Source organism: Electrona antarctica (genome assembly GCF_951216825.1).
Source record: "Electrona antarctica genome assembly, chromosome: 23".
NCBI lineage: Eukaryota > Metazoa > Chordata > Actinopteri > Myctophiformes > Myctophidae > Electrona > Electrona antarctica.
The window spans coordinates 16,973,692-17,001,022 of NC_136804.1; the positions used below are offsets into that span (position 1 = coordinate 16,973,692).

Genomic DNA, 27,331 nt, shown 5'->3' on the forward strand with positions numbered 1-27,331 from the left:
TATCTGACTCATGCAGTGGCAGAAGTAGTCTGCAGTCTGCATTCGCACTGCTTCAAACTGTCAGCCATGTGACTGCCTAGTAGTGGATCTTATCCACTACCGACAACTAAGTGAACCATAAAGTATTTCTGGATCTGTTTCCGTACGATACGGCTCTGTTTCATGTAAGGTTCTGGATCTGTTTCCGTACGATACGGCTCTGTTTCATGTAAGGTTCTGGATCTGTTTCCGTACGATACGGCTCTGTTTCATGTAAGGTTCTGGATCTGTTTCCGTGCGATACGGCTCTGTTTCATGTAAGGTTCTGGATCTGTTTCCGTACGATACGGCTCTGTTTCATGTAAGGTTCTGTTTCCGTGCGATACGGCTCTGTTTCATGTAAGGTTCTGTTTCCGTGCGATACGGCTCTGTTTCATGTAAGGTTCTGTTTCCGTACGATACGGCTCTGTTTCATGTAAGGTTCTGTTTCCGTGCGATACGGCTCTGTTTCATGTAAGGTTCTGGATCTGTTTCCGTGCGATACGGCTCTGTTTCATGTAAGGTTCTGTTTCCGTGCGATACGGCTCTGTTTCATGTAAGGTTCTGTTTCCGTACGATACGGCTCTGTTTCATGTAAGGTTCTGTTTCCGTGCGATACGGCTCTGTTTCATGTAAGGTTCTGTTTCCGTGCGATACGGCTCTGTTTCATGTAAGGTTCTGTTTCCGTGCGATACGGCTCTGTTTCATGTAAGGTTCTGTTTCCGTGCGATACGGCTCTGTTTCATGTAAGGTTCTGTTTCCGTACGATACGGCTCTGTTTCATGTAAGGTTCTGTTTCCGTGCGATACGGCTCTGTTTCATGTAAGGTTCTGTTTCCGTGCGATACGGCTCTGTTTCATGTAAGGTTCTGTTTCCGTGCGATACGGCTCTGTTTCATGTAAGGTTCTCGGAACCTAATTTGGGGCCCTGCTCCGGGAGGTGGTTCTAACCCTGGGGGAAATGAATGTTGTCGGGCAGAAACCTGTTATCTCCATATTTTTTGCCCTACTTGATCATACTACAGTGTCACACAAAAGTAGCAGATCTGCAAGTTCTAAATGCAGAGCGAACTCAGCGAAGCAACACATTTTCAGCGTGTAGATCTGCTATGTTTTTTTTTTTTATCCTGAAAAGTTTCAGTTTTGGACATATGAGGTTTCCACCCGACAGAGACAATGTATTACTGACCTAAACTGAATTGGACTGAGACTTAACTGCACTTTTGAAACGCACAACAGCACCATTTATTATACTGTGCAGATCACACGTATAGTTTTTTTTTTTTTAGGTTTCGTCTTTTTATGATGGTTTTTAGATGGTTTGTTGTTTTATGTTGCATTGCAAGTGAATGGGGGGCGGGGGGAGAGTCATATTATTTATTTCTGTAAGTACATACATAGGGAGATTGACAAATAAAGGGGCAATTGAAATGTGATTTATTTGGGGGGTTGCAGCCTGAAGGGTTTGACATGGAAGGTCCTGGCTGTTTTGTCTGGTACAGACCCCGCCCCTCCCAAGGCGCTGTTCGCCGTCAACGCCACGCATTCGTCGGTGACTCTGCTTTGGACGGAAGACGGAGTGGTGGACTATTACCAGGTCCTGTGTAAGGCCGCCGCTCCCAGCATGGAACCCAAGGTAAAAAACAGTCAGAATTTAATCATTTTATATATATTTTTTGTGATTGTGAGCTTAAAGATCACAATATCAACAATATGAAACTTTTTTTTATAATTTTGTTTTCACTGAATGTTAGCCTCACTATGTAACTTTTGTGAATTAATAAAATGTAATTTTGGCTAATATTATATCTATATCTATATGGTAGACAGAGTATATAATACAATATTAGCCTGGTTTCCAGCCCATAGACCCCGCCCACTCGACTGAGCGGGAGGCTCTCAGAGTCTGACAATCAGGCTAATACAATATAACTTATCAAATTGGGACAATCATGTCATGATTCAATGTATCCCCTGAGCAAGCAGGCAGGCTCTATTAGCTCAATGATTAACATTTCAGCACTTAAGCAAGAAAACAAGTTCAAATCCGGGGTAGAAGAGGAAAGTTACATAGTGTTGCTTTAAAGTGTGTTACATAATAACTATACTAGATCTATTGGAACATACTCAACATAGCTTCTTAGTATTTTTCCCCTTTTTTCCATTAAAAAAACCCAAAACTATTATAGCAGTTATAGTTAATCTAATCTAAATCTCACTAGAAGCAGCAGGCTTTAGGACTATACGCTGAGTAGCTGACTGCAGTGGTTTCATATTTTATAGAGGGTGATATCTGCAGTCAAATATATGGTTATTTTGTGCATGGGTGGTACACCACGGAATGCTGAGTGGAAGGGTCCATTTTCACACTGTTCACTTTGCACTTTGTGCAGTGAGAAAGCAGACTATATTTGGTTACATTTGTATCTTCAGTGGATGATTTATGTATGTATTTCTTTGGAGTGCGCTACACATCATCTGTAGTTTCCATGAGAAGAGAGAACAGTAGAGTAGATGGAGTAGGAGAGGTAAGAAGAGTTTTTTTGCGGCGCCCATGAATAGCTTACAATTTTTATCCACATATTGATGTGGTGATTTGCAATAACTGAATAATAACATCTAAAACTGCTGTTTGACCTACAGTAACAAACTCATGATAACTATAGTTATAGTCATAACCAGTAAGACGCCTGAGGCCGAGAAGCGACCTCGCTCTAAAGGGCGACGTCGCATGCATGCATCCGCCTGGGTGACAGCAGACTGCTGGGCGAGCGCTGGCCTCTTTGGCATGGGGGGGTCAGATCAACATATGGAATATGTACTGGCGATATATGGAGCATGTCTTGAGTGTACAGGGTTTGATGAGGTCAGATCAACATATGGAATGTCAGGACAGGTCAGCTCCATATATGGAGATCTAAGGATGGCAGCGGGGGAAGTGTCTTGAGTGTACAGGGATTGATGAGGGCCCAGGTGGGGCCGGGCCTTAATTTTCGGGCCTGTTAGAACTCTAGTTTTCGCCGGCTGCCGGGCGCGGCTGCACTAATAACTTTGGGGCGGGCCTGTCTAGAGTTTGAATGGACAGGTATCAGTCAAAAGGGAGACATCGAAGAGGAAGGATGAATGGGGAAGGTCAGTGGTTTGAGGTCAGATCAGGGATCTCCATCCCTTATGATGTCACGTGATGTCACAAGGCATGACCATATATGGTTATGCCTGGGGTGACGGACTGACTAACGTGAAATGCTTGTTTTCATAGTAAATGAAAACGACCTGTGGTCACAATAAAATCACACTCGTGTGAAGTGAGGGGCACCTTTTTCCCCCCACATTGGTTACAGTTGTATACTGTTTCTTTCCCTTTTCCATCCTGTCTCCTTTCTTTCTTCTATGAATTCTCCGGTGCTGTTTCAATTTACTGTTTAAACTGTGAATGATCCATCCTGGCCTGATTCTTGTATGAAACAAAATGAGTTACCAGATATATATATATCGGCCACATGACGTCTTATACGTTGTCATTTAGTGCAGCCCTAAACAAAGATTAAAGTCCATAAACTTGGCTGGAAAACGTTTTTTCGTCATTAGTGCTCTAAACAAACTCCCATAGACTTGGCTGCCGTAATCTTCAAAAGCCATGTAGGAGGAGCCTAGCGCCCCTCAATAAACTATGCTACAATAGTAAAGCCATGCAGTGGAGGAGCCTAGCGCCCCTCAATAAACTATGCTACAATAGTACAAACCAGGTTTTCAACGAGTCCCAGGGTAAATTGAGGCAGGCAACTAACTCTTAATAAAATAGGGAAAATAGCCAATCTACAACTCTTAATAAAATAGGGAAAATAGCCAATCTACAACAAGCACTATATCGACAGATATAAAGTTAAAGTGGATAATAGTAGCAGATCGACAAGTTCAAAAAGCTTCGCCACACAGCGCATTTCGAGCTTGTAGATCTGCTACTTTTCATGCTTTTGTGTGACGCCGTTAAAAAAATTACTATATATAGGCTACATGTACTGTACTGTATGTATCATGATTCATGAGCATATACTGTAGCATCAGAGGCTGCTAGTATTATGGTCTGCAGACTCTTGTTTGGTGGGCGATGGGGGTTGTCATCTTCAGAATAATGACCTCAGTGTGTGACCAAGGGAGGTGTGGGCATCAAGGAGCCACTCCTCCAGGGGCCACCAGATCTGTGACACTCATCCGCTCATCACCTCATCGCCTCATCACCGCTGGCATGTGTCTTGTCTGTCGCCACGCACGTCCAACGCCATTTATAGCCACGGCGGTGACACTTTAATCCATTGAGACCTGGAACGCATCCATGTCACGTTAGCGTTTAACCACATTAACCATTAACCCATTTTGGGGCGGGAACCCCTTTTGGTGTTTTAAACATTATGTTATAATTTAGCTATTGAAAAATAGCAGATCTACAAGCTCATAGCGCGCCACCGAGTGGCGCGCTATGAACTTGTAGGTCTGCTATTTTTGAAAAATCGTTAAAATGTGCCTCAAATCTTTCCGAAAATTGTCATGATTTAGAAAACTTTTTTTTTTTAATTTCGACGTCAGGCCTGAATGGGTTAACTCAAAACACAAGTCGCGGGAGGGCAGACAACAGCTTCGAGGAGCATGTTGCGCTGCGTGTCGGGGTCATGACTTCGCAGGCTGACGTGTGATGGTTTCTGCTTTTGGCGAGGAAACCAGATCAGAAGTATCAATTCGAAGAGGAAAAGAAGTGACTCCGGCAGGTTTTAGCCAGCATATTGATTATCTGCGGTGGCATTGAAAAGCCGATGACAATTATTACATGATAGTAATTATTCTGGATAATTCATAGTTCATCTGTTTACATTCAAGTATAAGACGTAATTTTATGTTTGGTTGAACTCGGGTGTTGCACTCTGAAAACAGTTGGCGACACGTTGTGAGCTTGAAGATCGGCTATTTTCAGCATGCAACCAAGTGTAAAATCAGGCTTCACGGCGCCTTCAAGACCCGCCAACATACATTTTAGTTGACAAAATCAGCTGTAGATTAGGCTACTAAAATCGCATGATATTTAGTCGAGTTGCTGTCAAAATCAATGCTGCGTGTGTGTGTGTGTGCGTGTGTGCGTGTGTGCGTGTGTGCGTGTGTGCGTGTGTGCGCGTGCGTGCGTGCGTGCGTGCGTGCGTGCGTGCGTGTTCCCTCTTACAGGCACGGGAGCCTCAGACCACCAGCTCCCACCTGCTGACGGTGTCCGGTCTGAAGCCTGCCTCCGCCTACAACTGCACCGTCACCAGCTACAGCTACAGCAGCCCCAGCAGACCTGCACACATCACCATCACCACAGTGGGTAGGTGCACGCACGCACGCACGCACGCACACATCGCCGTGACAGTGGGTAGGTACACACTGTCTACTATAAAACAATGTTTCCCAAACAGTGGGTCGGGATCCATGTTTGGGGCGCGAGTAAATATCAGCTTGTTTTTATTCACCTTTTTCTTTTTTTTTGCCGCGGGTTCGACTCCCGGTCCTGACGGCCTTTGCTGCATGTCTTCCCCCCATCTCTCTCCCCATTTCCTGTCAGCCTACTGTCTGTCCCTCCATAAAAAATATATAAAATAAAGGCGAAATACACAAAAAAAGAATTACGTGTGTGTGTGCATGTGTGTGTGTGTGCGTGCATGTGTGCGTGTGTGTGTGCATGTGTGTGTGCGTTTCCAGCCAAAGAGATGAACCCCAGCGTGGCAGCCATCTCAGCGCTGGCCATCCTCAGCATCCTCCTCATCAGCCTGCTGGTTCTATTCCTACTGGTTCTACGCAAGAAGCACATGCAGATGACCAGGTGACAGTCCCTCTAACTATGACCACATATGACCAGGTGACAGTCCCTCTAACTATGACCACATGCAACTAAGATATTGACAATTTCGTCAACAAATAAAAACGAGATGAAAATGTTAGGGAGGTACTAGTGGATAAGAGATCCAGTAGAACTCTAACATGCATGGGCAACTGGCACCACCATCACTTAATGCGGCCCTCAGGTTAATATCAGAATATTGATATATTATTTATTTCAGCTGTTTCAATTCCAAACATGCAAACATGACCCGCTTTAATTACTTAATGACTAGTATGGAACCCAGGCTAGCGGCCCTCGTGAGCAGACCTGAGGGCAGAATCTACAAAATGTCTTCTCAATCATGACAGTTTTCAGAAAAACCTATGTTTCTATATCAGTGGTGGTCAACCATTTTCACGTCAAGGATCCCCAGAATGATCTGTATTTGCCGCGGGCCCCCATCTGAAAATATGTTGTCCCAGGGACCCCCAGAAGCAAAGATTTGAGTAAAAACGTTTGCTCTGAAAGATTCAAAACTTTGTGCAACATTTTCATGATTAAAACACCTTTTTGGAAGAAAAAAAAACAGAAAATACATTTTCAGGTCGGGAAACAAATGTTGTCCAATGAGAATAGAGAACTGGGTCAGGATACAGATTAAACAAGTGAACTTGGAAGTGATGACACAAAGACATGGAACTGGAACACTATCAAAATGAAGCTGATGAATGGGCACTCTCTCCTGATTGGCTGACATTTTGTCACCTGGCTGAAATTGTATTTCATTGTATGTATGTTTGTGAAAGAGCTGGAGAGACAGTACATTTCCCTGTTACTGAACAAACGCAGTCGCAGTCCCGCCCCCTTTCAGAACGACGAGGGACCCAGGAAATAATTCCCCATGCATTTTTCCCATAGACATTTCAAAAAGTATTTATTTAAAGATCTGTAAGCCTCAGACAAAGCCAACTCGGAGCGTGACAAATCATGACAAACACTATTTTTTGGGCCGAACAATTAATTAGAAAGAAGAAAAAAAGGGCAGGGTACAACACTTTTTGTTGTTGTTTTTCTTCTTTGTAATTATTTGTTCGACCCAAAATATTGTGTTTATTGTCATGATTTGTCACGCTCCGAGTTGGCTTTGTCTGAGGCTTACAGATCTTTAAATAAATACTTTTGAAAATGAATGGGGGATTATTTCCTGGGTCTCTCGTCGTCATGAAAGGGGGCGGGACTGCGACGCTCTATAGCAATTACTGTAAGAATGAATATAGAGGGTATGCGCATGACATCCTGGTGTGTTGCAGAAAAACTACAACTACAATCTACGAGATTTAATCAGGAACCACTTATGTTAAGCAATTGCATACAGTATATCGTCTCTGTCGGGTGGAAACCTCATGTCTCCAAAACTGTTACGGTACTTTTCAGGATTCTGAAAGCTCCAAGCGTGTCGTTTCGCGATGCGTTTCGAGCTTGTAGATCTGCTACTTTGATGCTTTTGTGTGACACTGTAGTATGATCGGCCTTTAATTTACAACAACAAAAACACACAGAAAACGTTAGAATATGGAGATGAGAGGTTTCTGTCCGACAGCAATGTAGGTTTTAATGGCTGGCTGGAGACAGTATTTATAGAAGCACAGAGACAGAGAGAGAGAGAGCTCTGATGCCATTAGGATGTATATCACGACTGTCCTCTCACAAGCTCATTTATTATTTATCTTTCTAGACCCAATTGAGCCTTATTGTTGCTGTCAGGCAGAAACCTTCTATCTCCATATTTCAACCTTTTATGTTTTCTTTTTTTAATGCACTAAACAAATGTTATTGAGAAGGGAAAAAAAGGTGAAAGTGTGGCTTGGGGTTTGATAAATATCAAACCAATGAAAAGTATTACCATATTGGATTCATTTGGACCACATCCTTTCCCCCCTCACTTTTAGATACAGTACAAGGTTTCTACCCGTACATGTTATGACGTTATGTTATAGTAGTAGTATGGAGCAGAACATGCGAGCTCCCAGCTTCATAGAAATGTATTTTGATCCACATGGGGAGGTTGCATCACCTCAGCAGCCGAGAATGCAATACACAAATTCACTTTAACCACTCCAAACACTATTTTTATACTTTGGCTACATTCAAAAATAGCCGATTTAGCTTTGATTTGTATTTCTTTGAAAACTCTTGGACATTTTTTAAATCGTGGGGGTCCCTGGCTCAAAATCTTCCAGATGAGGGTCCGTGGTCAAACAGAACAGAATAGAACATGTTTGAGAACCAGCTGAACCACTGAATATTAATTCCATAGAAAGAAGGCAAGCATATGAGTGTATTTTCTGTTTTCGTTCTACATTATATATCTTCTGCGAAAGCTTTCCCCAGAATACGGATGGTTTAAGTGGTTAAAGAAATACTTCACCCATTTCAAACCTTGGGCCTTATCTTGCGCCCAAGTCACACTACCCACTATTTGGGGATTTAGCAGTGCACAAGGGGTGTTCCCGTGGCAGATGTGATGTCACTGGTGTGCAGGTTTCTGGCCTGTCCACAGCCCAGTCCACCTCCGAGACCCAGAGCAAATTCACTGCATTTCTGATATGGCGCCATCTTATAATGAGCAATTAGTGAAGACCAATTATATGAAGATACGGTTGAAAATTGGTGAATGTTCCTTTAAGTTCTGTTAGATTCTGCACATTAATTTTCAACGTGGAGAAAGCTGCCCGTAGCTAAAAGAAAAAAGAAGAAAAAGTGCTGAAGCCACACAAGTTGAAAAAAAAAAGAAAATAAATGTTGAGATTGCTACTTTCACCACTCATGCTTCCCCTCTCACTTCCTTTATTTAATTGTCATCATATAACTTTGGTAAACGGCTCTGGGCTCTGCATGTGTGAACTACTGTAGAACACATAAGGGCCAACTGCCAGTGGTGAACACTGAACAGTAGCCAAGTACATTGGCTTACTTTGATCAGTTTGACTGGGGTTTAGTACTGAGGTGCTATAGCACCACAACCGCAATAAAGAACCGCTGAAGCTGAAACACCCATTTGTGTTTAGAGTGCACTGTTGCCTTTTCATGCTGCTCTTCAATCAAGTGGTGTAGAACAGGGGTTCTCAACGTTTTTGGCCGGGGACCCCCGGAAATGCTTTGGCAATGTCTCGGGACCCCCGCCCCGCCCCCTCCCGACCCCCAATATAAATTGACTGCTACAATAACCTTAAACCATTTTGGGCGGGAACCCCTTTTGGTGTTTTAAGCATTGTTATAATTTAGCTATTGAAAAATAGCAGATCTACAAGCTCATAGCGCGCCACCGAGTGGCGCGCTACGAGCTTGTAGGTCTGCTATTTTTGAAAAATCGTGAAAATAAAATTTAAAAAAATATATTATTTTTTCTTTTTTTTTAAAAATAATTTGGGGACCCCCTAAAATAATTTGGCGACCCCCCGAGGGGTCGCGACCCACGGGTTGAGAACCCTGGTGTAGAACTGTAAATATCCATTGCTAATTGTGGCAGTACTGTGCGAAACACAGTCACTACTCACTACTCGGTGTGAGTACATTCTACATGAAGAATAACTCATGATGATTGTGATTCTGTTTGCTATTTTCAGGGAATGCGGTGCCGAGACCTTTGTCAATTTTGCTACCTTCGAGCGAGACGGCAAACTCCCTTACAACTGGTAGGACTTCTCTCCTATTTCTTTTTAGTTCTCAGCTCAAATAAAATGTGAATATAATCCCCCAAAATGGGATGAAATCAGATTGCTCATGTACCTCCATAGTTTTAAGGATGTTCCTTCTAAAAACTGTTGTGACTTTGGAGGCCGTGTTGGCCTCCTGTGTAACGTTATCGTGCTCAGTGGGAACTGACACTTTGCACACGCAGACCTGCCTCAGGTTTTGTTTCTCAAAGCCTGCCCCTCGAGACCCTGCAAAGTGGAATATTTAATTCAGGGGAGAATTAGCGGGGCATGGCAGATCTGATCTGAAACAACGCAACACGTTGTGAGCTAAGCTTGTACATCTGCTATTTCTGGCTAATGTTCCCCCAGAAAATGGATGCTGGGTTGAGTGTTTTAAGTGGTTAACACGGTTTCTACAAAACACCCATTTTACTCTAAGCAAGCTGTTCAAATTTACATGACAAGCAGCAGCACAACGTTTTTATATCAAAATAAAAACACGCTGACAACGCCTTGTTGGTTTAGGATTGGCTTTCCTGCTAATCTGCTTTTAAAGAATATAATACAATGCTTAGCAGACTGCCCTGTTTTAAATATGACAGTCACACAGCCCTCTGAAATGGGGGCCCTCACTCTTGCAGTTCATGCAGCTTCATTGTGAGATGGTAAACCTGCACTAATGCCCTCACGAGGACACAGAGGATGATTAATATAACAGCTGAAAGACGGTCAGTTAAGGCAGAACTTGGCTTCCATCTTTTGGAATTCTATTGGATCGTACCATGCCCTTCATCACTAAACGTCGATCATATACCCATCAACACGTACGTCAGCATTGGTGCAGTTCATCTTTACTTCTGCAAAGCTTGTGTCTTCAATGTGTGCGTGGTAGACAGTAGCCACATACCTCTGACCGTACTCAGAGAAACTGGACCTAAGCAGTCGACTGCAGTTGGTGGAGAGGGATGAATGAGGTTCATATAGCAAGGCTGGACGACATCATGTCATCTTATTTAAATCAATATCATGGTTATTTCAGACGCTTGCAGATCTGCTTCTTTTGATATTTCTGTGTGACGCTGTAGTATGATCAAGTAGGGCGTTAATTTATGAAAAAACACAAAATAATATATGGAGATAAGAGGTTTATGCAACGATTATGCAAAAAATAATGTCGATTATCTCAAGTAATCTGCGATCAAGTGGTGATGTAATCCAGTGGTTCCCAAACTTTTTCATGTCAAGGACCCCCAAAATTATTCTCATTAGCCTGCAGACCCCCCATTTGAAAATATATGCCAAGGATTACCCATAAGAGAAGATTTGTGCGGCTCTAGCAGTGATTTTCAACCATTTTCATTTCAAGGGCCCCCGGTTTGACCTGAATTAGGCTACGGGCCCCCATTTAAAGGCATTTCTATCTCTGGTACCCCACTGTATATTGTAAAATCTAAGTTAATTTAACTCCAAATGGAACAAATGACCCATAAGGGTGCATTTGGTTCCTAACTATCATTTAGCTGGGAACCCCCTAGAACTCCCTCAAGGACCCCTGGGGGTCCCCGGAGCCCACTTTGGGAACCACTGATGTAATCAATGTACTCAGCAGCATTAACTGCAGCATGCAACATTAACCCTGTGTTCACCGCTAATTACTGTGTACATTGCAGTGGTGGACAGGCAACAAGTACATTTACCTGAGTACTTTACACTTGATATTTAGAATATCTCTACTTTGCTTATTTGTATTTTTGTACACTTTTGGACTTTCACTCCACTACGTTTCTAGGCATGGGGGAAAAGTACATTATGAATTAACCACTTAAGGCCTATTTCACTGCTTTTAGAACATTTCTGTAAAATAATGTAATACGTTTTAATGTCTAAATTTCAATACCAGCAATGCAATCATGATAAAATAAAAAATAAAATGTACTTCGGAATTTGTACTTTTGAATACTTAAGTATTTAAGTACTGACTACTCCAGCACTTTGACCCGCGTACAGATTTGACAGAGCAACTTTCACATGCAGTTGAGTCATATTTGACCAAGTCTACTTTGACTCATGTTCTGGAGGTCAGTACTTCAGTGTCCACCACTGTAACCTTTCAATCGCTCTGTGCCACGTTACTAACGGAGCGCCATGTTTTTGTCCCAACCTGTCACCCACTGGTGTTCTGTTTTGCTATGTTTTTGTTTTAATTTGAACCCCTCCCCCCTTCAGGCGAAGAAGCCTGTTTGCCTTCCTTACCCTCCTGCCATCCTGCCTTTGGACTGACTATCTTTTGGCTTTTTATATTAATCCTTGGTAAGTAAGCTCTGTTTGCCCAAAGCATCACAAGCATCACCCACTGCATCTGAGGGAGCATGTCTTCGTCAGCGAAAACCCCTTCTGCCATAGATGTATTCTTTCTATTTTTTTCTTTTACCAGACAGGGTTCCAGTCATACTGTGCGGTGTCAGGGAAAAGTCTGGAATCAATGTGGGAAAGAAATCACAGAATTTGATTTGAACTGAACAGCAAAACTCTAGACCAGTGGTTCTCAAACTTTTCTTTTTTTCATGGACCCCAATAAGTCAGAGTTACAGAACTGTAAGGGTTCATTTGTATCAAGGAATCCTGAGGGTCCCTGCAGGACCCCACTTTGAGTCAACCACTTTGGCAAAAAATAAATAAAAATGTTTTGGTTGTTAGTGAATTTTCACAGACTATACGGTATGTTTTTCCCCCTCCGCCAATTCAAGAGGAACCTTTGATTTCAGACTTTGTGGACAAGATTTTAGAACAACCCTAAGCTATAGGAATGTCTCCGAGATTTTGTAGCACAAAATAGTTTCTCTCTTTCCCTTTCTTCTATATATTCTAAATTCGAAATAACCAAAAATAAATAATAAGGAAAAGTTTAGTACATCAAGTTGGTTCACGGGATGAACTATGAACAAGTACACTACCTAGTTAGAAACTGACCAGATAATGTCCTAGCATGTGGAACCCTGTCTCGTAAGACTATGTTTATGGTTGGACTGACTTTGTGATCTTGTTGTACTACTAACATAGCCAAATTCCAATACTTCCAATACTTCCACACTCGCTCACTCTACTTGCGTCCTCCACTGGCGAGTTAGTCTCGCATCCGATGCGAGTCCGGAGGAATCGAGCAGTTTGAACTAACGGCCAAATTCCAATACTCACATTCCTACCTCGCTCGCTCCTCCTGAATGTCATGTTGTACATTAGACGCTGCATTTCTCTCATGGCATATGAGCTGTTTGACATGCACTCCTCCACACCAATGCACAACACACAGCATGATTGTATATTTAAAGATCAACCCATTTTTGTTGCTTCAGTAGCTTTGATCACTGCTATTCAGATATAAATGTACTTTATCTCTGTTTAATCAAGTGGGACACTTTCACTCTCAGACCATTATGTTTAGTTTAAGTATGACTGTAGACCTCATCTCGCAATCTGTCGTGGTTTCCATCCCATAGCCCGAGGAGACGGTCCACCCAATAACACAGATAGGCAGTCAACACTTTCGTTGACTGCCTAGTCCCTAGCGGACGATAATAGGCTGGAGTGAACACTGCTTGTACACTCGCTGTTTGGCGCTGCAAGCGGCTTGGAGAGCCCACTTGCTCTGCGCATCTCGGCTCCTCCAAAAGCAGATTACCATTTTGGGACGCGAACAATTTTGAGTGTGTAGTGAGTGAGTGAGCAGAGATTTGGGTATTGGAATTTGTCTTCTGTAGTGTAGTGTCCAATGCTGGTTTTGCTCTCTGTATGCCATCTGCACGCACCATCTGTAATTCTTATTCCTGTTTCTATAGGAGAGGGGTAACCGGAAGAGTGGGCACCTGTATACCTGCATACCGTACATTTATTATTATTATAAATAATCTATTTTTACGGGATGAAAAATAGCCAATTTAACATTGAGGTGCCCACAATGTTTGGGTGCCCACTCTTCCAGTACGCGCTGTGAGTGTGCCTGTAGCCTAGATCCTACTGTAGTGCATGTCTCTGGTTGTAGGAGCAGGTTTGACTCCGGAATCAAATGCAAGAAGCATGGAGTGTGGCGGGACTAGTGAGTGAGCGTGAATAGAAGCATGGAGTGTGGCGGGACTAGTGAGTGAGCGTGAATAGAAGCACGGAGTGTGGCGGGACTAGTGAGTGAGCGTGAATAGAAGCATGGAGTGTGGCGGGACTAGTGAGTGAGCGTGAATAGAAGCATGGAGTGTGGCGGGACTAGTGAGTGAGCGTGAATAGAAGCATGGAGTGTGGCGGGACTAGTGAGTGAGCTTTAATAGAAGCATGGAGTGTGGCGGGACTAGTGAGTGAGCGTGAATAGAAGCATGGAGTGTGGCGGGACTAGTGAGTGAGCTTTAATAGAAGCATGGAGTGTGGCGGGACTAGTGAGTGAGCTTTAATAGAAGCATGGAGTGTGGCGGGACTAGTGAGTGAGCGTGAATAGAAGCATGGAGTGTGGCGGGACTAGTGAGTGAGCGTGAATAGAAGCATGGAGTGTGGCGGGACTAGTGAGTGAGCGTGAATAGACCAGTTTTATTCATGTTAACTAACGTGCACAGTGTGGTTAACCACTTAAAGGAGCAATTCACCCATTTCCAACCTATCTTCACGAAATTGGTCCTCACTAATACTCATCATACGATGGCAGCATTCTCGTCTACATCATTCTGTCATTTCTGTGTCTCAGAGGAGGGCTGTGGACAGTTCAGAAACCTGCCTAAACTAGTAATGACAGGTTTGGTATATTTCAAACAAGATTTAATCTGTTTTTATCTTGTGTTTTATTCGTACAAGAACAATTACTTCTATTATAGCAAGCTATGTTTCCACAAATAGAAAGCTATGTTTCCACAAATGGAAAGCCTTTCTAGGAGGATTTCCCATTGATGATGCCACTGGTATAGGCAGGTTTCTGAATAGGCAAAAGCCCTCCTCTAAGACACAAACCGAGTAGACAGAAATCAAATGGTTCCATCTAATAATGGACAAATTAGACGAAGATAGGCTTAAGATTGGTGAAGTGCTCCTTTAAGCCCTACACAGTATGCACACCACGACTAGCGAAAATAGACGATCTACAAGCTCACAATGGGTTGCAATATGACACATTGTGAGCTTTGGAGATCGGTCGACAGGGTGCAAGTGGTTAAGAATATGTTGTGTGGAGTCTGTGCATGATTTTCATGTCCTAATATCGTGTGATTATGTTATTCTGAAATACTTCTTATTTCACTGTTAGTCTGTTCTGCTTGATAGAGACTACGTAGCGGAATGATTGTATTCTAATATGCAGTAATGTGGATGGACAGTGGCGCTACGGTGGTACAAGCGCATGCACACGTCATACACATGCTTTCCATTTCTGCATTTTGTAGGAGCAAGACAGCTTTAAAGAAACGGAAGCTAACAAGGTAACAACACAACTAGAGGCTAATTCATACCATGACCGGCGACCGAATATAACCCATGTTCAGTTATTTTTGCAAAGCAACACGGTCGTACATGGAAGTATAGTTTGGCCATAAACCATTTTAGATTTTAGAATCAGCCTCAGGTCTGAAGGGGATAAGTCAGTGTCACAGCACTTTTTGTTCCTATACAAACCCATTGTAACTTCAAACTCCATTTTAACCATATTGAGACTCATTGAAAACACTCGTCCTTGGTTCTGGTGACTGATATTGTCCTTTTAATGCGCGAGGGGGCTGTGCTTTTTACTTGTCATTTATTTTATTTATTTATTTTGTTAATTGTTTTCCATAAAATATATATATAAGAAAATATTTGCCTACATGCCCAAAATAGGGATTGATTATGAATTTATTATTTTATTAAAATATCAATAATTTTCTATACAGCGATTATGTGGATTAACTGTTTGCAGCCCTACTTCACTGTGGTATTATTGCATTCATGTAACTGTAAGCCTAGTCCTCCAGTCCAGAGCATTTCACTTGACTCTCGTCTTGTACACTACTGCCCCCTGCTGTCCACTCTTGAACCGCCCTACTGTGTCGTTACAGTCCTGTCCAGCTGGACGACTTTGACGCCTACCTGAAAGACATGTGCAAAGACTCTGCCTACAAGTTCTCCCTGCAGTTCGAGGTAGGTCTATCTACCTGAAAGACATGAGCAAAGACTCTGCCAACAAGTTCTCCCTGTAGTTCGAGGTAGGTCCCTCTAAAGGCCAAGGCATTTGCGGCCCGCCCATCTGACCACGACTTTATTCAAGTGAATTGAAAAGGCATGAATCTGGGTTGCTCGACAGTGGTGGAAAGTATACTAATTACATTTACATAAGTACTGTACTTAAGTAACATTGAGGCATTTCTACTTCACTTGAGTATTTCCAAATTGCAATACTTTTACTTCTACTCCACTACATCTCGGATCCATTTACTTGAAAACGTTAGTTACTATAGTTACTTTTTAGATTTTAATTTTCATTACAAAACACACATTAACATTAGCTCATTGTGAGCTTGTAGATCTGCTATTTTCAAAAGATTTGTAGACATTTTACACATTTGAAAACTTGTGAAACGGGACACACTGCACTGCATACTTTTCTACTTGTAACAGAGTATAGTGTTGAAACTTTTACCTAAGTATATACATAAGTGAGTACTTTTTCCACCGCTGCATCTGACCACTTCATTCAAGTGAATTGAAAAGGCATGATTGTGGGATGCTGGCGTGCATGGCAAAGGGGTAAAGTTCCTCCACACCACCGCAGAGACTTAGATACCTAGATTAGAATCGTCCATCCTTCATGGATTCGTGTTTTATTATTATTTTGAGGGCCGACTGGGGCGCTACGCGCTAGCCCCTCCTATATCCAGCTTTTAGTGTCTGTCCACAAACTGTCCTAAACAAACATTACCATTGACAATGAATGGAGAATTGTACGTCATAGTATCTGAGCAAATAGACATACATGGTAGTGTCTATTTTACGTCATGATGATGTACGATGATAAGAGCGTGCCCCTCACTTCACACGGGTGTGATTTTCTTTTTAACAGTAGTTCTTCTTATTTTCCAGGAGCTGAAGAGTGTGGGTCTGGACCTGTCGCACGATGCAGCCGACCTGCCAATCAACAGGCCCAAGAACCGCTACACCAACATCCTGCCATGTGAGTGCCCTGTATGTTGGAATGGAGATTATGTGGGGTTGGCGAAAGGGCCTTTCTGTGTGGAGTTTGTTCTCCCCGTGTCCCCTAGCCCTAGGGTAGATACTAGATAGTAGATACCCTCCCAAAAAATAATCCTGGTCTCTATACTGCCCCCCCCCCCCCCCCCCTCCTGATGGAGCGGAAAGGAACAGTTTGGAAAAGCATGTTCCTTCCAATCCACTCGCTATGTCCTACCAGGGAAACTCCCCTTCCTGTCAGGTGATGAGAAGTGGCCTGCTCAGTTCGGGGCTCTCCCCAGGTTGGCAAAGGGAGAGTAGTGCCCAGGATTACAGCTTAGGGAGGCATTGTCTCCGGGTTACAAAATCGTGGGATAAAAAGAAAAAAAAAGAAAAGGAGTTGATATCGTTGCTGTTGGCCAAAAATGTATTATCTCCATATTCTAACTTTGTGTTTTTTCTTTCTTTAAATGAACGCACTACTTTACTACAGCGTCACACAAAAGTAGCAAAAGTAGCAGATCTGCAAGCTCAAAACATGGCATGAAGAGACACGTTTCGGACTTGTGGGTTTGCTACATTTGCTTCTTTTTTTTAATTGAACTAACAGTTTTGGACATATGAGGTTTCCACGGCACCCGACAGAGACGATATATTGATTATTGAACGAGAATATATCGTTGCTGTCGGGCAGAAACCATGTATGTCCAAAACTGTTGCTTTTCAGGAGATGGGAAAAAACAGGTTAAATATGAAATATAACACACAGACACACTTAACAACTTTCAAGCAGCACTATGTAACCTTTTATGAATAAAATATAATATTGTCCAATCTGTATGGTAGAGTATGCTAATACAATATAACTTATACAATTGGGGTGGATGTATTTTTCTCCTCTATTGAGACATTTAGATCATGTCAAAAGTGATGGCTCACTTGATCACTTCTGACATGAATGTTGACCTGAAGGTCAAGATAGAATTTATCCCCTGAGCAAGCAGGCAGGCTCTATTAGCTCAAGGATACACATTTAAGCACTTATACAGGGGTAGAAACGTGCAGCTTTAAGTTTAAAAAATGTTCAGAGATAGCAAATAGTTGATCACGAAGCTCATAACGCAATCATGAGCTTTTGGATGTTTTTTAATCAACAATTTTCATCAACATGTCCAAAATAGGGGAATGCCATGTAGAAAGAGCACGGTTTATGAAACAAATAATGGAAATTTGTTCTCTCCAGATGACTTCAGCCGTGTGCAGCTGATCTGCATGCATAATGACGAAGGCTCCGACTACATCAATGCCAATTACATACCAGTGAGTAGGCCTGTCACAATTATTACCTAATCGCAATTATCATATTTGATTAATAATATCATATTTGACTCACAGCCTGTGCTGTGCTCTTCTGTGCTGTGAAAAGATATTAAAGGCCTAAACGTCGTCTTCAACATCCACTGTATCATTGCTACAATATAACAACAGGCCAGTTTATACTTATCAGGGTTGTTGTCAGACCACAGGCCGGTCTGATGTAGGAACTGCGGACGGAAATGAGTGCATTTGCATGCACGCTCCAGCATAGTGTTGAAAGTACACAATGGCCCCTTTTCCACCAAAGGAACTTGGAACCTTAGTGCTTTCATGGAACCGGTTGCAAACCGGCCCGTGTTTCCACCAGTTTTAAGCAGAACCATTGTAATTGGGGGCTTCATCGCTAATGGTTAGAGAGCCCGATTGGGGAGCAGAAGTCCCCAGTTGCCCCAGGTTCGATTCCAGGCCTGGCCAGCAATGTGTCGAACATCAGTGTCCATTTCACGGCGGAAATTCAATCATCAAAGGCTGTTACTGTTTGCCTTTTCTTTTTTTGTCGCTTGCTTTTGCCATTGTTCATATCGTATCTGCATTTTCCAACCTGCAGCAGAGGCGTATCTACAATAAGGCGAGGACAGGCGTCCGCCTGTCCAAATCCATTTCTGCCTGGCCAAAATCCATACAATGAGAAAAACGAGAGGACAAAAACAAGACCTGAGAACTATTAGTGGACAGCTGATTGGCCGTTGCAGTATAGCGCGACCCTCAATCACCCATTGGAATGTAAATGCATGCCTTTCAGCCTTTGTATCCTACTCGTCTGGCAGGTATATCTCTTTGAAAACCTTTAGTGCTACGATTGTGCATGGGAAGACGACAATTAACACATCTTGCCTGCCCAAAATGTAATTCCTGGAAACGCCACTGACCTGCAGAACTGTGGCATGCCCACTTTGGTTCCCAGTTCAGGGCAAGAAAAAAGTATTTTTTTGGTTTCTGTTCTGAACCAACCGTTAGGGTTCTGATCCAATTAATTTTCAGTGGAAACACTCTAGTTCAAAATGAGTCAGAGGAGAACCCCGGTGGAACAGTGTGCTCTCAGTAAAAATGTGTGTGGTTCTTCCCAGGGTTACAAGTCTCCTAGAGAGTACATCGCCACCCAGGGTCCTCTGCCTGAAACCCGCAACGACTTCTGGAAGATGGTCCTCCAGCAGAAGTGCCCTATCATCGTCATGCTCACACAATGCAACGAACGCCGAAGGGTGAGAGACACAGAACATGTCACTCGAATAGACCATCTTCACGTGGCGGCCATTTTGGTCTTACTTCATACACAGGAGCAGAGCACTCAACGAGTAGAAATTGACAGTGGCCACTGTCAATATATTGTCCCTGTTGGGCGGAATCCTCATACAGTATGTCCAAAACTTTTACTTTTCAGGATTCAAATTCAAAAATAGCAAAAGTAGCACTAGCAGATCTACAAGCTCAGAATGTGTTGCTTCATGCCCCGGTGTGAGCTTGCGGATCTGCTACTTTTGATGCTATTGTGTGACGCTCGCAACGCACCGTGAGCTTATTTTCAAAAGATTGTACAGGGAAATGTATATGGGGCTGAAGAGGTTACTGTATATTTTGTAATAATAATCAAAATCTACAAATCTTCAAGGACCCCCCAAATTTACTCAAGTAAAGTACAAATAACAAATTGTACTTAAGCCTAGAACACTATCCTTTTTGTCAAACCATCACTAAACTCTGGTATATTTTACCCAAATGTACATTTTCCATAAAAAATTAAATACCCCTCATCAAAATATATTGAAGTACAGCAATACATGGCAACTTGAGGTACTCTTCTTTAATATTTCATCATGACATTTCACAAACAAAAAACTAAAAATAGATATCATGGGGGGGCCCTATCATAAACCTGGATATTATTAAAAAAATTATAATAATGGAGCTGGGAACTTCGTCTTTGGTCCATCCATTCCTGGGACATGTGAAGTGAAAAAAAAAGCCCATTGTGGATGTATGGGATTTTTCTCTATCACTCTATCACTAAACACGGGTGAAATTCACCTGAACACCTGCCTGTAGAAAAAAACAGGGATGTGGACACAAACCTACCTTCTATGATGTCACTGAGCATCATGAAGGTACTGAAAGACCCACCCACCTCAGACATCAGCAACATTATGACAATTACAAAAATATAATACATTATCTGGGTGAAAATCACCCGTGTTTAGTGTTTTACTTTACCCACTGGGTTTGTGTGTGTGCTGTGTTTGTTATAACAGGTGAAATGTGACCACTACTGGCCCTTCACGGACGACCCGGTCATGTACGGGGAGGTCAGTGTGGAGATGATGTCTGAGACAGAGTCACCAGAGTGGACCATCAGGAAGTTCAGACTGGGATATGTAAGTGCAATTTACAATGTAGGCATTTAGCAGACTCTCCAGAGCCATTCACAGTGAGCAAGGTGAACACGAGTAATACATCAAAAGCATAGAAATACAAATTCTCTGTGTTTTTTTTGTTGTTTTATTGTCTTTTTGTTTTTTGCTGAGGTCCGGGCTGTTGTTGTTACAGGTACAATGTATGTTCTTTGAAATGCAGGTTTTTGTTGGAACCACAGGCTTGAGGTCTAGGTTACCTATTTGTTCAAAATCTAGATTACAGGGCTCGCTTGTTGGGGCTGTAGTATTACTCACACAGGGTTCAATGCAAAAAAAAATATGAATCTTCAACATTATAACTTATTATCCCTAAATGTAAATGGGTTAAATAGCCCCATTAAGAGGAGCAAAATGATATCAAAAATGAAGAAGGAGAAGATAAATATTGCTTTCTGGCAGGAAACACACCTGTCTGATGCAGAACACGAAAAATTAAAGAAAATGGGGTTTAGGAACACTTATTTCTCCTCATATAAAAACGGTAAAAAAAGAGGGGTTGCTATCCTGATTTCTAACTCGATTCAGTTTGAACTCATATCCAAAATAATTGATAAAGAGGGCAGATATGTTCTATTGAAGGGAAAGTTGGACCAAAAAGAAGTTACATTATTTAATGTCTATGCTCCCCCGGGCAGTACTATGTCTATATATAAAAAATATTTGATTTGATCGCAGCTGAATCATATGGTACTTTGTTTTTTGGTGGTGACTTAAATGCTACGCTCCATGACTCGGACTCAACAAACAAAAAGAGAAAGAGAACCCCTACAGAAAAACGCATTAAAAAGGTATTAGCAGACTTGGGTTTAATTGATGTGTGGCGTGCCATGCATGGATCAGCCCCAGGGTACACTTTCTTTAGTGCAAGACATTCTGTTCATACAAGACTAGATTATATATTTGTGTTCAATGCAGACTTGCACAGGTTGAAGGAGTGCAGAGTGGGCCAGAGAGACCTTTCTGATCACTCAGGGGTATACTTGACTTTTCATTTAGATGGTAGAAGGAGAAAAACACTTTGGAGAATGAATACCAGCCTTTTAAATAATGCTGTATTTAGAGAAGAAATGGAATCAGACCTAACTGAATATTTACAGGATAATGACAGGGGAGACGTGGACCCAGGTATATTGTGGGATGCAGCTAAAGCGGTTCTCAGAGGGAAAATTATAGCCCGAACAGCTAGGATAAAAAAGGCAAAGGCTGAACATTTTTCGAAACTACAAGAACAACTGAGGGAGTTAGAACAAGCGCATGTTACAAACAAGGAACCTACAATAAAAAACCAAATAAAAAATATTAAACAAGAAATAGACAAAGTACTGAGTGAAGAAGTGGAAAAAAATCTAAGATTTATGAAGCAAAGATATTACGAGGCTGGCCCTAAGGCGTCGAGGCTTTTAGCCTGGAGGCTTAAAAAACAACAGGCCGAAAACACCATATATAAAATTAGAGACCCAGTTACAAATAAAATTACCAGTAATATGGATAGCATACAGAATGCATTTGAAACACATTTTAAATCACTATACTCCCAACCGGACAGGGCAGATAAACAAACAATTGTTGATTTTTTGGAATCACTAGACCTCCCCTCAATTGACACAATGATGAATAAAAAACTAATTTCACCAATAACACAAGAAGAAATAGATGAAGCCATTTCTAGCCTAAACTCCAATAAATCCCCTGGCACTGATGGATTTCCGCCTGAGTGGTATAAGGCTATGAGGGAACACTTACTCCCCCTACTGCAGAAGTGTTTTAATTTCACGTTAAAGGAAAGTCATCTTCCACCATCATGGAATGAAGCCTTTATATCTGTTATCCCCAAGGAAGGAAAGGATAAAACGGAATGTGGGAATTATAGACCCATAAGTGTGTTAAACACAGATTATAAGCTATATACCTCAATTTTAACAAGGAGGATGGAGGAGGCAATGACATTTCTCATCGATGAGGACCAATCGGGTTTTTTGAAAACCAGGCAAACCCAAGATAATATAAGGAGGGCTTTACATGTTATTGAGCAGATTAATAATGAAAAATCCAGCGCTATCGTAATCAGTCTGGATGCTAGGGCTGCCTTCGACAGCGTGGATTGGGGCTTCCTCTACTTAGTAATGCACAGATTTGGTTTTTGTGAGGGTTTTATACAACGCATTCAAGCACTCTATTCTTCCCCTACAGCAAGGATAAAAATAAATGGTAGTCTTTCCGATCCCATAGCCCTGGAACGTGGATGCCGTCAGGGCTGCCCAAGCAGCCCGAGCCTCTTCAATCTTTTCATCGAGCCGCTGGCCCAAGCAATTAGAGAGGAAATAAGATTAAAGGGGATATCCATAGGTGGAGAAGAATATAAAATCGGGTTGTATGCTGATGATGTCCTTGTCACAATCATGGACCCAGGTTCGGGGCTACCTACACTGATGGAAATATTGGAAACATATGGTTCTTACTCAGGGTATGCCCTTAATGTAAATAAAACCCAGGTATTGACATTCAATTACAATCCTACACAAGAAAACATAACAAAATACAATTTTAATTGGTATTCATCTCATATTAAATATCTAGGTGTGAATTTGCCCAAGGACCTGTCGCAATTGTTTGACGTAAATTACAAAGGTGCAACGGAAAAAATGTATGATGATCTTGGCAGGTGGAGCGTGCTTCCTCTCGATTTAGGTGGCAGAATAAGAGCAGTCAAAATGGTAATTTTACCCAGATTACTATACCTTTTTTTGTCACTGCCAGTGGAAATACCTTTAAAACAATTCAGGGAATGGAATAAACATATCTCACGTTTTATTTGGGATAAAAAAAGGCCAAGGGTGAAATTTTCTACCTTACAACTGCCCCGAGAGAGAGGAGGCATGTCTCTCCCATCTTTAAGGGACTATTATCTAGCAGCTCAGCTAAGACCCTTGGTATATTGGTGTAACCGACCCTACATTGCAAAATGGAAAAGCATAGAGTTATCCCTGATGGATATACCAATACAGTCACTATTGGGTTGCACTGACAGAGAGAAAGGACTGTTTCAGACGAGGAGTCAGTGGGTAAATTTATCGTTCAAAATATGGCTGGAAGTTGTTAAACGCTTCCATCTTCAGAGGGAGGCAAAACTTTTAAGATGGCCAGCATATGACCCTGACTTCATACCAGCAGTATTAGACAATAGGTACAAACAATGGCACCACAATGGCATCACCTCTATATGTACTATGATAAGAAATGGAGATATTGATAGTTTTGAAAACTTAAAGCAGAAATATGGGTTGGCTAACCAGGACTTTTTTAGATACTTGCAGGTAAGGGATTATTTTGGTAAAAAGGTAAAAGGGTCTACTCCAGGTATTACAACAAGTCTAATCACTATATTTACAAATGCTTATGGCTCAGGAAGTAATAGGGGTCTTGTGAGTAAACTATATAATGGACTTATGTCGTTGAAAAAGGATTCTACAATGTATGTGAAAGAGAGATGGGAAAAAGAGATGGGCATTGATATAAGTGATGAAGTATGGATGAATACATGGAAAACGCAATCAACGACCACTAATTCCTTGATTTGGAGAGACTTTTGTTGGAAAAAACAGATTCGCTTCTTTATTACTCCAAAACAGAAGTCCAAACAGACTGGCAACCATATGGACTGTTGGAGAGAATGTGGAGATACAGTGGTTGATCATGCACATGTCTTTTGGTCTTGTCCTGTAATTCAACCATTTTGGAAGGAAGTGACAACACTTATCTCAAACATTATGGGTTTTGGAATAGATGATACATTCACATCTTTGTACCTAGGACAACTCCCAGATGGGCTAAATCAGGATGACTCCTACTTACTTAAGATTTTACTTGCAGCAAGCAAAAAAGCTATTACAAGAAATTGGTTACAAAAGAATTGTCCTACTGCTGACCTATTTATCAACATTGTGAAACAACTACATCTCCTAGAACAGATGACCTATTCTCTGAGACTGCAAAAAGAGCTGGGTGAAAGAAGATGGGAGAAATGGATAGAGTATTTAGCTGGGGGGGCGGATATGGAGTGAATATGGGCTGTGTCTTTTCGGTTGTCAATGAATCCAAGTCTGTAATATGTATTGTTGTTGCTTGTTGCTGTACATCCCGTGACCTCATTTGTTTGTTTGTTTGTTTGTTTGTTTGTTTTGTTTTTTTATTATTATTCTGTTTCTTCTGTTGATGTTTTTGTTTTAATGTATGCCTTGTTTGTCTTTTGTGTCTCTTGCATATTCAAAAATTCAAAAATAAAGAGTTTAAAAAAAAAAAAAAAAGCATAGAAATACTAGGATCATAGTTGAACCAAGAACCTATCATCGGTCTAAACTATAAAAAAATAAAAAAAATAGTCTGTACATTGAAACTATACAAACTTTAGGATGACAGGTCGACAAATGAACGTAGCATCTGTCTACATAACATGCTATGTAAATTACATTTTAACCTTTGCATAAGCCTGCAAGGTCGTCGAGGCTAGGACAATTTACAATGTAGGCATTTGGCAGACGCTCTTAATCCAGAACGATTTACAGTAAGCAAGAACAAAAAACATGGTAATGTTTGGACAAGTGCTACGCACCGGAGTCTGAAGGGCTGAGTCTTCAGAATCAGATTGCGCCAAAAGATTGGGAGTGACTGAGTCTGCAGTTCTAACTGCAATGGGGAGTTTGTTCCAAGGTTCTGACAGATTCCCTGTGTTAGCTGATCTGAGTGAGTGGGAGGGGTTGTACCACCCTGGACCATTAGGAGGGGTTGTACCACCCTGGACCATTAGGAGGGGTTGTACCACCCTGGACCATTAGGAGGGGTTGTACCACCCTGGACCATTAGGAGGGGTTGTACCACCCTGGACCATTAGGAGGGGTTGTACCACCCTGGACCATTAGGAGGGGTTGTACCACCCTGGACCATTAGGAGGGGTTGTACCACCCTGGACCATTAGGAGGGGTTGTACCACCCTGGACCATTAGGAGGGGTTGTACCACCCTGGACCATTAGGAGGGGTTGTACCACCCTGGACCATTAGGAAGTTGACTAAAACTATGACCAAAAATGTTCGTGACTACCTTTATTTCACTGACGAAAACTAAATAAAAATCTATGATGAAATTGACTATTTCGCAACAAATAACCTCTAGACTGTCTGGGTTGCAATAGTAATAGACTAATAGATTTAAAAAATTAAGTGTTTATGGCCCTCATTTATCAATGGAGTGTAAATTCTGCCTCAAATTCGAGCTTCGGTTTTGGAGTACGCTCACGTCGGGACGGCATTTATGAAGTGATCGCAAACAGCTGATCCTTGCTTAATTTCCTTAAGTTCCTAGTTGATAAATGCGGTATTCAATTATTAAAGTCTTTATTCATTTAATACACAACCAGATATATTAGTGAACGAACCTGAACCTGTGAAGCATGAATTAAATAACAAATAGCTCACGTCATTGGAATGAGTTTCGACGCGCACAGCCCGTGACAACCGCACACACACGCTGCTGTTTTGCAAAATCTCCTCCTCCTGTCCTGTCTGTCTCTGTCACTGTGGTCCGTGACACCGTGACCATGCACGTTTATGACAGTCTATATTAGATTGCCTCGCTGCAGTGGCTGGGCTGTCAATGAATGCGCAGCCTAAACCTTATTTGGTACTGGTGTTGGTGGTGGGCTGGCTGGATTACCTATAGATGCGGATGCAGTCCCCACTTGCGCTGGCTCGGCACATTTGGCATTCGAGCGACGCGTCGGGTTTATCCTTAAACGAGGACGAGACGAGGAGATTGCACATACCGTAACTCAAGAAAGACATGGGCCTGCTGTAGATTGCAGTAGCCTACACGTTGGGAGACTTCACTCTATAGCTGCAGCAGTCTCCCTCAAATGCCTCTCCATGTCATGAAACTATTCCAGCATAGGCAGCGCAAATCCTCCCATGTATAGGCCTATGCGCTCATGCAAAACACTGTTTAAATGGCTTAAGCATCTAACTTGTTTTTAATTGCGTGATTTTAATTGCTTGGAAATATCCTACCAATTTCATATGACATGCCTTTACAAAATATATATTTTTCGCATGTATAATATTTATTAGTTTTATAGGCCTATATATTTTAGGAGTGAATACATTATGTTTAGATGCCTGTGACAGCCTGTCAGCTGGTCAGTCAATGCTTTTCTACGACAGAAAAACAGGTGAGGACAAAACATACGACAGCTCCCGACCTGACGTGATATTTGGCCGGGCGCACGCCAAAGTTCAAGTTCATGCTGGAATGATAAATGCATTGACTGAAGGTTGATTGATTGAAGGTTTGAGAACCACTGCCAGGCATTGTAAGTGGAATCATCATTTATTTTGTGTTACACTGTCGCCCCCTGCAGGCAGATGAGACACAAGATGTGTTGCATCTGAACTACACGTCGTGGCCGGACCACGGCGTTCCCACCGTCAACGCCATCGAGAGCATCCTGCAGTTCGTCCACATCGTCCGACAGCAGGCCAACCGCACCCCCAAAGACCCCATCATAGTCCACTGCAGGTCAGGAGCAACATGCGCACACACACAGACGCAAACGCACGCACGCACGCGCACGCACACACGCGTGCACACAGTGCCACACACGCATGCACGGACGGACGCACACACGGACGGACGCACACACGCACACACCAGCAAGGGTAAATACCGTACTGTACTTTGTGTTTCATTGGCGTTCGGTGAAATTTTGCAAAAAAATTCGCATGTATGTACATATCGTTGCTGTTGGGCAGAAACCTCTCCATACGTTATT

At 42.2% G+C, this 27,331-nt stretch overlaps 1 protein-coding gene across 1 annotated transcript in view; it reads left to right on the forward strand.

Annotated features, from left to right (window-relative positions):
• The window catches only part of ptpro (protein tyrosine phosphatase receptor type O), a 94,213-nt gene that overhangs the window by 62,046 nt on the left and 4,836 nt on the right, over positions 1–27,331 (forward strand). The window contains exons 14-25 of the mRNA XM_079494723.1: positions 1,520–1,653; positions 5,229–5,367; positions 5,742–5,862; positions 9,489–9,557; positions 11,787–11,870; positions 14,972–15,007; positions 15,620–15,701; positions 16,641–16,731; positions 17,971–18,047; positions 19,172–19,306; positions 20,351–20,473; positions 26,921–27,078. Of these exons, the coding sequence (XP_079350849.1) occupies positions 1,520–1,653; positions 5,229–5,367; positions 5,742–5,862; positions 9,489–9,557; positions 11,787–11,870; positions 14,972–15,007; positions 15,620–15,701; positions 16,641–16,731; positions 17,971–18,047; positions 19,172–19,306; positions 20,351–20,473; positions 26,921–27,078 (1,249 nt within the window). The remainder of the gene's footprint in view (positions 1–1,519; positions 1,654–5,228; positions 5,368–5,741; positions 5,863–9,488; positions 9,558–11,786; positions 11,871–14,971; positions 15,008–15,619; positions 15,702–16,640; positions 16,732–17,970; positions 18,048–19,171; positions 19,307–20,350; positions 20,474–26,920; positions 27,079–27,331) is intronic.